Source organism: Grammomys surdaster, unplaced genomic scaffold (assembly GCF_004785775.1).
Source record: "Grammomys surdaster isolate TR1022 unplaced genomic scaffold, NIH_TR_1.0 143, whole genome shotgun sequence".
Lineage (NCBI taxonomy): Eukaryota > Metazoa > Chordata > Mammalia > Rodentia > Muridae > Grammomys > Grammomys surdaster.
The window spans coordinates 2991941-3003269 of record NW_021604601.1 but is presented as its reverse complement, the minus strand read 5'-3'; the positions used below and the strand labels follow the sequence as shown (position 1 = coordinate 3003269).

The following is an 11329-nucleotide window of genomic DNA, read 5'->3' as shown; positions in this document are numbered from 1 at the left end:
CCTCCTGCTTCTGGTTTAACTGCATTTGGCCAGGTGACATTTGGCAGGAAGTCAAGGCAACACTCTATTTCCACTGACAAAAAGAGGTATGTTTGATTAAAGGCTAAAAATGCATGGTGTTTAAACTCCAAGTTCAAATACTCTCATAGGAAAGAGTTTGTTCGTTCGTTTTTGTTTTTGTTTTATCTAGGAAGGGCTTTGTCTGAGGACAGGTGAGTCCCCTGCACCACAGCAGATTTTTTTCTGGACCAAGCTCATATTGTTGTCCAGATGGTGGGTTCAAGTCTACAACCCTGCCTCAACCCTAGGAGGCAGGGACCACTGTTAGTCACTGCCTCTACCACTTTCCATAAAGGGAATCATGAAGATGCTGAAATTCTCACCTACGATCGTTGTTAGGACCAGAACCATGTCTTGTAGCGATGCCTCCAGTAACTCTACAGAATAGGTTAGCTGGAGAACATGCTTTGCAGTTCACATGGATGCGCTGGGATTCGAATGAAAAGGAGACAGTTCCTCAAAGCTGTCACTGGGTTTGAAAGCTTTATGCCTTCTTTTTCTCATATGCGATTTCCTGTGTTCATATTACTAGTATGCTATATGCTTTTCCTTTCTCCTCAAATGTGTTTCTTTTTGTCTTAAAAATAGCTGAAGAAGGAAAAGAAGAGGAAGAAATGGGGAATTAAGGTGAGTCAAGGTCAACGGTTAGGGAAAGAGACAAGTCAGTCCTTGATTCCCTCTCTCTGCCTCAAGCTGGTTTCCTAGCTGTGGCTGCACTATCTTGGAATCAGTCCCTTACCTGGCAGACCATCTGTGCTTTTAGCCACTTGCAGGAAGTCCCAGGGGCCGAGGAACCCTCACTGTTTGATTTTGTTTCCAGGAACCCCTACACCTCCACCAGCATCTCTAGTTCCTCCCCCTGAAAGTAGTTAGAATTGCATCTGCCTACCTGGTTGGCTCCTATCTGTAATCCTGCTGTCAGAGAATAATAATGAGGGTGAATATGAATTTAAAAGTACCCCTTTGGGTCCATCTTAAGACAAAAATCTTAGAGAAATAATTTTTAGTCAGCCCCATACTTCAGTTTGTGACTGGAAATTAAAGTCTAAAACCTGAACGCCCAGAGTGGAGAGGCTGCACGTTGTCTAACTCTCTTCTACCACACAGGCTCTAACTAACTCACAGCTGCCTGACCTAGATAAACCTTTGTGTATGTGTGTAATTTTGAGATCTGTACGTGTGCAAGTGTGTATATTCGGAGGTCAGAACTCAAACTCAAGTGTTCGCCTCAGTGCTGAGACTGTAAGCAGGCACCATCAAGCCCAGCATTTTTAAACATGGGTTCTGGGGATTGAACTCGGGTCTTTATGCTTCCAAGATAAGCATTTCACTGGCTGAACCATCTGCACAGCTCCTAGCTGCTAATCCTTACATTCAAACACCCTTCCTCACAGGTTTCCCACCAAATGTTCAGAAAAGGTTTTGATAAGTCTTCCTGTGATGCTTTTTGAAGTATGGGGGTTATTCATTGATTGAACCAACTTTTACCAAGGGTGGACCTAGGTCAGCCCTGTGCTGGGTACTTAGAGAACACACAGTTGGTAGTCTTGGCTCATATCCACCAACAGCTAGCAATAATGTGGAAGTTTCAGAATGATTAGCAGAGCCAAACCTTGGTCTTCCTTTTACTCTTGGTCTTGGTCATTCCAACGTGGTTGGAATGTCTTGGATTGTTTTTCAAAAACATGACATGACTTTAAAGGATGGAACTATAAAACTGAGAGGGTATTCTGGGTCTGCGCAGAGAGGCAAACAAGACTTCAAGGGTACAGCTAGCCAATGATCTAATTTGGCTAACCAGCCCTCCCGAGAAGCGGACTGTGGAAATGATGGCCAAACTTCCCAAAGCTAGATATCTGGTCTTCCTCCTTTACATCTTTGTACATGGGCTTAGTCTCCTCTCTGTCTTTGTCCTTGTCTTTCTCTATCTGAAAATCTATAAATAAGGAAATGAGGGGAAGAAAGGGAAGAAAAGAGGTTAGTTCAGGCAAGCAACGGGTGGGGATAAGATTGGTTCTTGGGGGATAAGACAGTACTATCTCAGTCCCTGGGAGAGCACATTCTCAGATTCTTTCTTTCTGCCCATCCTCACTCCCCCCTCCTCCATTTTCCCAGTTGCTAGTCTCTGACCCCTCTTTGTGGGGAGTTTATTTTTCATCTCTTTGGTGGCCTTGCTGTTTGCTTGCTCACTAAGTGATTTATTCACCAAGGCTGCCTCCAAGACAATGTGGGATGGAGACCAAATGCAAACGACTAGAGAGGAGCCAGGATAAATAAAACCCAACTGTCTCCAAGCCTATGCATACATCTGGGCTGTGTAGGGTGCCTCATCTTAGCTCAAAACAGTATCCGGAAGGCCCCCCAAGGACATGTGGGGAACTGGGGGCAAAGCCTCTTGATGCTACCCCCAGTGCCTTTTAAATTAAAAGTCAACATGAACTCAGGTTTTAGAAGGGAGTCTCTGTTAGTTTCTGGAGTGGCGCACACCCGTGCTCTCTCCCAACTAGGTTCCTACTACCTCAGATCCATGGTGTCCACTCCCCACCATCCACCCCTACCTCCCAGGTCTGTTCTGGTACACAAGGGTTAAGGTCATTTGTAGAAGAAACTTCTGGAGCTGCAATTCTGCTTGGGACTGGGAGCATGTGTTTGGCTTTTGCCAGATCAGGCATGGTGTGGGAAAGGCCTCTGGTTAGCAGTGTGAGTTCATGCTCAGCTTTCTTCCCAGAACATGTAGAAACATAGCTCAGAAGACAGTTTTGACAATAGCTGCTTCCTTAGTTAGGTTTGATGTGTGCCATAGTAGGAATTCAAATCCTGGTGGGTGGGTGACCTTAGAGAAGTCACAGCCCTTTTCAGCCTCTATTGTTCAGACATTCAACACAGAGGCATGTAGCAACCCATCGTCCTAAGCATTAAAGACATAGAGATGAATGCTATCAAAGGCTTGCATTTTAAAGTCTTGGTCCCTACAGATGAGATACTGAAGGGCAGCAGAATCTTTAGCTGATGACAGGGAGGTCTTTGGGTCATTGGGGAGGTCCCCTTGAAGGGCACAGAGGGACCCTTTTCCTTTTCTGTTACTTCCTGTCCGTGAGAAAAGCACTTCACTAGGATGTGTTCATCCTTACGGTACTAGCAGAGACTTGCAAACAATGGCTCTACACGGCAGGAGCTGAACACTGGAAGTAGGACCCAAACTAAATCTTTCATGGATGCAATTATCACAGGTATTCATTTGAGTGAGAGAAAGCTGACTTAGCAGGGAAGGACGGAGTAGTCTCCAGAGGCTTCTCAGAAAAGAGGTCTCAAACGAAACATAGCCAACAGGAAGCAGCCAGCTACAACAAAATCTAAACCAGGAGCAGTAGGGGTAAGAGAGAGCATCTAGTGTAGAGTTCTGTCATAGATTTGAGAGTTTAACACACACACACACACACACACACACACACACACACGAGAGTTTACAAGGGATCCTGCCTTCTTCATACTGGACACTGTGGATGCTAGAAACAGGGACAAGACTCCTGTACCACCATAGTGAAGATTTTATTATTTACAGCTTCATGTGACCTGAGCCCTTCATTCGCATTGCTTCTTCATGCTCCTTTTGCCATGGAAAATATTTGGAGTTAGGATCAGTAATATTTACCAATGGGCTTGGATGTTAGGGGTGAGAGAATGATTGGCATTTAAAATGCTTTCTAAGCTGGTACTCTACGAAAAGGAGTGTGAATTGATATTCCAGGTAAGACCTGATGACTTAAAAGTCCTACTTTGAGCAGGGAAAAATTGATGACTGAAAGATAACTATGAGAAAGGGCATGGAAAGCAGTCAGGTGTGAGAGTTTGGGGCTTTAAGAGAAAGGTCCAAAGCTGGAGGCACACCTGATGTGATGGCTTGAATATGCTTGGCCCAGAAGTGGCAATATTAGAAGGTGTGGCCCTGTTGGAATAGGTTGGCCTTGTTGGAGGACGTGTGTCATTGTGAGTTTGGGCTTTAAGACCCTGATCCTAGTTGTCTGGAAGCCAGTATTCTGCTAGCAGCCTTCAGATGAAGATGTAGCACTCTCAGCTTCTCCTGCACCATGCCTGCCTGAACGCTGTCATGTTCCCACCTTGATGATAATGGACCGAGCCTCAGCACCTGTAAGCCAGTCCCAATTAAATGCTGTCCTTATAGGAGTTGCCTTGGTCATTATGTCTATTCACAGCAGTAAAATCCTAACTAAGACAGCTGGTAAACATTCCCTTGGCAAATGCAAGGTCTCGACTATCCTAAGACTGATGTGTCTACTAGAGATTTCTGTCCAGCCTTCCCTTCTCACCTGGGCAGCAGAATCCCTTGCAGCTACTGTTAAATACAGCAGAATTCCTTGCAGCTACTGTTAAATACAAGTTCCTTGTTTCTTTCATGTAACATGTTGTGATCCAATAGATAGGTAGATGGATGAGAACATAGTTGGATAATAGACTGGTATTTCTGCATGCATCCACTATGTACATCTTTTTTTTTTTTTTTTTTTAAAAAAAAACCACTTACTGTGCTTCCAGAATTGAATTGGGTTGTGATGGCTGATACCATGGCAACCTCTATGGTTTAGATAATGGCAAGAGAACCACTAAGGCTGGTCCTGACTTCTCTGAGCTTACTTCCATAATGTCTGCAGCCATGTTATAACACACCTAAAGACTTCCAGTAGACATGCCCTTGCCTGCCGAACTTTGAGTTAAAGAAGCTTCCCTTGTTTATAAATGACCCCATCTTTGATATTTTATTATAGCATGATGATATAAATTTAAAGTTACTAGATACACATATTATTAATATATACATCTAAAATAATCTCCCTATTGAAGAGCAACTTAGATAAACACTTCCTTAACTCAAGTTGAATGTCTTAGTTAGGGTTTCCATTGCTGTGAAGAGACACCATGACCAAGGCAACTCTTATAAAGGACATTTAATTGGGGTTGGGTTATGGTTTCCTGGGTTCAGTCCCTATCATCATGGTGGGAAACACAGCAGCATGCCAGATGACTTGGTGCTGGTGGAGTCAAGAGTTCTACATCTCAATACAAAGGCAGCCAAGGTAGACTGTCTTCTGTGTGCAGCCAGGAGGAGGGTCTCTTCCACACTAGGTGGAGCTTGAGTATAGAGACCTCAAGCCAACACCCGCAATGACTCACTTCCTCCAACAAGGCCATACCTCCTAATAGTGTCATTCCTTGTGGGTCAAGCATTCAAACACATGAGGCTATGGGGGCTAACCCTATTCAAACTGACACACTGACCAAGACAAATTCCGTTAAATCTCAAATTTCTTAAAAATGTCCAACTGCGGGAGTCTAGAGACATAGTTCAGCAATTAAAAGTGCTTATTGCTTTTCTAGAGAATCCAAGTTCCCAGCATGCATGTCAGTTGGCTCACAACTCCCTGTAACTCCAACTTCTGGGGCCCGACACCTTGTACTGGAATTTGAAGGCACCAGCACTTACACATGTACAGACCTCTATGCAGACTGACACAATACACAAAATAAATTAAAATCTTTTAAAAATCTTCCAACTCTTTGTGTAAATGCGTTATATTTGAATTTTTAGCATTTCAAATAATTAACATGATGATGGTTTACAGCCAATTATTATACAAGCATTCTTGTATACTTTTTAAAATTTTTTTTTAGATGATGAGTCTCACTGTTGCCTAGATTAGCCTCAAACCTAAGGGTTCTCTGGGATCAGTCTCTTGAGTAGCTGTGATTACAGGTGTGTACCTCCAGGCCTTGCATTTATATCTATCTAAGCATCTCTACTAATTCTGGTAAAGTTATAATTTTGTTAATGAGCTATGTCAGGTTTTCTTATACATTTCTGCCAAAAATCACAATTCAAAGATAAATTTTGCATTTTACCTCAAGATCCTGTGCACTTTAACGAGGAAAACAACATAACAAAATGTCTTCTAAAGTTAGCCTCAAAGTATCTTTAACATGGATGTGATGGTTTTTATCACCTCTGTGTTTGGTTCCCTATGACCCAGAGCTAAGGAATCCTAAGCCTTGTTTGGGGTTATTACAACATGGCTTCTATTCTGTGGTCTTTAGAAGGATGCCATTTTGGAATCCATGTTCCAAATGTATCCATCTTTCCTTAAAAATATTTTGATATTGTCATATTTAATCCTGAACTGTGGTTCTCAGGTCGTAATGCACACCAATCCCCTTCCTGTGTCTCTTTAGAAACTCCCCCAAAATAGGATTGTAGAATTTCATATTCCATCTAACTTGGCTGCCCTGCTGCTGCTTGGACACTGTCCCCTCATGAGTCTCCCTAGCACGTTCTCCACATTAGCTGAGGCCACTCAGAAGAAGGATGTTGGCTGCACTCTCCACTCTGCCTTGTCTTAGTGGGGGAGGTGGAGACATCATGGAGGCAGAGCTGGTGCAACCTTTGTTCTAACCTCTCACCATTTAAACTTCTGAGTAGATTGTCAGTATTATATCTCATAATTCTATTTGACCCCACAGAGGGATACTCCGTAGGCAGCTGGAAATTTGTCATTACATTTCTTGACCCTTTCAGGCAAAATGTCTACTGATACTTATTGTTTCTTCCAGTCATAAATATTTCAGCCAAAAAAAAAATGTCCAACGTATCATTGGAGGACACTAGTGAGCCTTTGTGCTCTCACACATCCTCCTTTGTTTTTTTTCTAGTAAGTTGTATATGAAGTGCTTTGTCTCTATGTACTTTGTCATGACTCACACATGGACTATTTATCAACACCAAACCCACATAGATACCTAGATAGTAACAACCACCACCATCACTACTATCCATCATTGTCACCACCACCACCACCACCACCACCACCACCACCACCACTACCACCATTGCCAATACCCACCATTATCATTCCTACCACCACCACCACCATCACTATCATCACCACCAATACCCACCATTATCATTCCCACCATCACCACCACCACCATCACTATCATCACCACCACCACCACCACACGATCTACTACATCACCACCATTGTCACTATGTCCCAAATTCCCCCAAAGGTATCTGCTACAAACCTTCCCGGAGCTATATATTTTACTTTCTTTTTTTTGTACATGAAAAACCAGGATCACATATCTTTATGGACAATGGTTGGAAAATAATGAGCTAACCCTATGATGTTGTTTGCTTGAAGACCTGTCAGTCACTCCGTTCCTGTGGAATTCTTCACTTTCTCCATCCTCTCTACTGGCTGTATGCTTGAACAGTCACACGAGGAACCCTCTTGCCTTTCCATCTCATCCTTTGCTCTCCTTTGTGGAGGCTAGTGGGGACCCGATGAAGAGGACGATGTCCTTTTTGTGCCTCAGTTTCACTCAATAGAACAGATGACAACACATCAAAGAACTTTATAAGTTCCGTTTCCAGACCTTAGGAAAAGGCAGTGTGTGTGTGTGTGTGTGTGTGTGTGTGTGTGTGTGTGTGTGTGTGGTGTGGTGTGTGTGTGTGTGTGTTTATTAATACTGTGACAAGGAAGTATGTTTATTATTCTGATATTTGGAAGCCAGAGAAACTTTGTCCAATATGACAGTAAGACGTACAGCGATAGGTTTCCATTCCCGCCCGTTAGAGTCTACCAAAGCCACAATAGCATTAAAAGAAACCCCATTTCAGTAATGCACCAGAGAACATACTTATCACAGGTAAAGGGAAGGAAATCAAACACAGAGAAAACTGGAGACACGTGTAGATGTTGGGGACTTCTAGATATGTCAAAGGACCTCAAGGCTGACGGTGTTGCTTTCTGCAAATTCTCATTCTATTTCAGAGCCAAGAAATGCCTTTCCTTCTCTCGGACACAAGGTGGCGCCAGCTTTCTCTTATTAATGGTCCAGGCGAGTTGCAAAGAAGAGAGAGAACAGGGAGAAAAAGGATAAAAAAGGAGAGAAAGGTAAGGAGGAGGAGCAGGATGTCATGGTAGTGACATGAAGAAGTGGGTAGACTAGCTGAATGGAGAACAGCACAAACAACAACAACCATAATTACCACCACAACAATCACAACCACCACCACCACCACAACAACAAAGGCATATACACCAGGACCTTGGGAGGACATGGGTGGGGATGGGTGACTGACTAGCTCTGGCAAGTCCATCTGGACACATGCAGCCAGGGCAGTCCCAAATAGCTTTGCTGTTGCCTGAGAAACAAGTAAGTGTGTTCCATCAGAACAAGCAGGAAGGAGGCTCTGTGTGTGGCAAACAGTGTCTCTGTGGAGCTGAGACTGCATTACGGTGGTTGCTGATTCGTTTGGCGTAAACACCTTCATCATGAACAATTTCAAAATACAAACAGTTTAATACTTTGTTGTATAATTTCAGAATATTTAACCACCATCCTCCCTGTGCTAGTACAAGCCAGCTCCAACACACCCCGTGCAACTCAAGTTCAGATAATTGCCAGCTACATCCATGGCATGTGGACATGCCTCTCTGGTTCTGTGACTGTCAAATTTTTTAAAGGTTATTCACTCAAGATTGGCAGAATCTTTATGAGCCTCAGTGAAAGAACAGGTCTCAATAGCACATTCTCAGTCTCAATGCCACCAGAAAGCAGAAAGATCACTTGATTAGTCAATATTTAAGTTAAAAAATCATTGTATAGGTAACTCTCGTAACTATAGCAAATTTTCTAGTGTGACTTCTCCATATGACTTTTATAAGTAAATGAAAAATCATCTGTAGTTTTGTAGAGAAGTTAAGGTGTGTGTGCTTTTTAACCTCTTGCCCTGTATGTCCACTAAAACAGTCCATCAAAAACTACTTACTAGACTAAAAGTTCTAGAAATTGTGAAAGCATCACTACATGAAAAGCAGCCTTCCCTGTACACTGATTTGCAGGAGAAGACCTCACTCAGAGAACAAGAGGAGCCAGCAGACTCAGGAGGAAAGAAGCTGGTCCCGGCATCCCAGCATCCCAGCATCCCAGCATCCCAGCATCCTAGCATCCCAGCATCCCAGCATCTCCTTGGATTGGCTGACTATACTGTCACCATGATCTGGTCCAGAGTTTTCCGCTTGAAGTCAGGCACTGTGGCATCTCTGCTGGGGTACCCCACAGGAAGCAGCACCAACAGCTTCTCATATGAGGGGCGGCCCAGGAGCACCCTCAGACGAGGACCACAGTTGAGGGGAGTGGTAGTGACTGTCACTAGCCCTACATTCTGAAACAAGAGAGAACAAACATTTTAAAGTCAGACAAAACCACAGCTCTTCTTCCTGCCTGGCGTCATCTCATTTTACCCTGATGCCAGGCAGCAAAGAAGCTTTCAGCTCAGGTAACGTGTTGTGAACCTTGAGAACCTTGCCTGTGCCTCTCAACCTGCTGCCTTCATTTAGACAATCAACTGGAAACATCTGGGAGAAAAATTCGTCTTATTTTCCAGTGGTGCTGGAGTAATGGGAATAGCTGCTTTAGGGAAACAAGGTTGAAGAATGTAAGCTTTGTTAAAGAATGACGAAGATAAGCTTCTAGCTTTAGGGGATAGTCTGTACCTTTTATCGGACATAATAGCAATAGCAGTCCAACAGCACGGTCTTCAGCCTAAGTCCACTATAATTTTCCTGACAGATGTTTTTTCCCAGAATTCCAGTTACCTATCCCACTATATCTAGTTATTCATAGCCGTAATAGTAACATTTGAACCCATATAATTACAGGGATCTGGAGTGAGTTGCTACAGGCTCTCCTGAGGACTTACACACATCATCACACACCATCATCCATAAAAAGCATGTAATACCTGAGGCGATCACACCGTCAGTAAAGCACTTGCCTTGTAAGCATAAGGCTGAGTTCAACCTCCCAGAACTCATATTAAAGCAATACAAATTGAGCCATGGTGACACTTGCGGGGGAAGCAGACACAAATGTATCTGTACAGACATAGAGTGCCCTCTAGGTCCCTAGCTGTTTCCCCTTTTATCCATGCTTCCCCAGTCACCTGACTGCCTTGGAGCCTGAGCCAGGAGGAAGGCCAGGAGCTTTAGGCACAGCGAGCCCAGCCCAGGGAGTCACTGTGCAGGGGATCAGGCTCCAGGAGCAGTTTTCTCTCATGTCTCAGTCATAACCTACCTTGGAATTCTGGGAAAACAGAAGGCAGCAAGCTCAACAGGAAAGCTAGCCTGACTAGCCCTATTCACAGGCCAAGAGCACTATGGGAAGGAGGCTGGCTTGTCCTGCTTCTCCCAAACTCTATCTCTTCTGTAGTGCTCTCTGGTCTGACACTGGCAGTCTCTGCTCTCTGAGTCACCACTATTTATCTGCCTACACTGTAAGGAGAGAAACCAAAAGCCAGCTTCTTCAAGATGGTTTGAGAAGCAGTGGTAGGTATCTGAATGGGGTTAGATACAAGCCACATCTTTCTTTGAGGCAGTGAGGAATCTCACGCGTGCGCGTGAACACACACACACACACACATACACACACAGAAACATGTACACGCACACATACATATAGAACTAACTCTTCCTTCAAGCAAGGCCATTTCTCTCTTTAGTATAGTTTGTTGCATAAATTTATACATTTAGCATCTCTCACTCATCCCTCACCTGAACCCACGTCTCCGCCAGATAAACTGTTAACTGATCCCCAGTGTGTCCCAGAGATGGCACAGGGGTTTGTGAGGCAGAGCTCACCCCTGCTCTATCTCACATGCATGTTGCTCAAGCATCTCAAAAGAAACATTTGTAAGCATAGGGCCATCTTTCTGAGACAACACGGTACAGTAAGCCTCTCAGAAAAGGCACTAAGAGCCTGGTGGCTGTTTAATCAACATGCCAGCCTCGAAAGGCGAGTGTACACATGAAGAGGGTGCATCTGTAAGACTTTCAGCCTCTGGCTTTCTTCTCGTATGGCTGCTTAGATGCTCAACCTACATGCTATTGTGGAAGAAAGCAGTCACAGCAGTGACTGAGCTGTTATGACCCTGAGCTGTTACAAGTGAGTTTCCAGGGAGAATTTCAGCCTGCAGAAACATGTTACCATGTTCCAATCCAGGTTTCCAGGGGTTGTTGTCACATTGGACTTACCTTTCTGAGGAACTCAGCTCTAGGTAAACAATTCCCAAATGACCCCCAGTTGGAAACTTGGCTGAAACTTTCTGCTATAGTCATTCGTGGTCCTCCTGTCCCCCTTGTGCCTCTGGGTGTGCAGCATACCTGCAATGCAGCTAGCAGGGTGTGCAGCATAC

The 11329-nt window shown here is 44.0% G+C and overlaps 1 protein-coding gene across 1 annotated transcript in view; it reads right to left on the bottom strand.

Moving 5' to 3' along the window:
* Window positions 1–7153: 7153 nt before the first annotated feature.
* Iyd (iodotyrosine deiodinase) overlaps window positions 7154–11329 on the bottom strand; it is an 18048-nt gene continuing 13872 nt past the window's right edge. Inside the window, exon 5 of the mRNA XM_028764370.1 lies at window positions 7154–9301. Within this exon, the coding sequence (XP_028620203.1) occupies window positions 9119–9301 (183 nt within the window). The 3' untranslated portion in view covers window positions 7154–9118. The remainder of the gene's footprint in view (window positions 9302–11329) is intronic.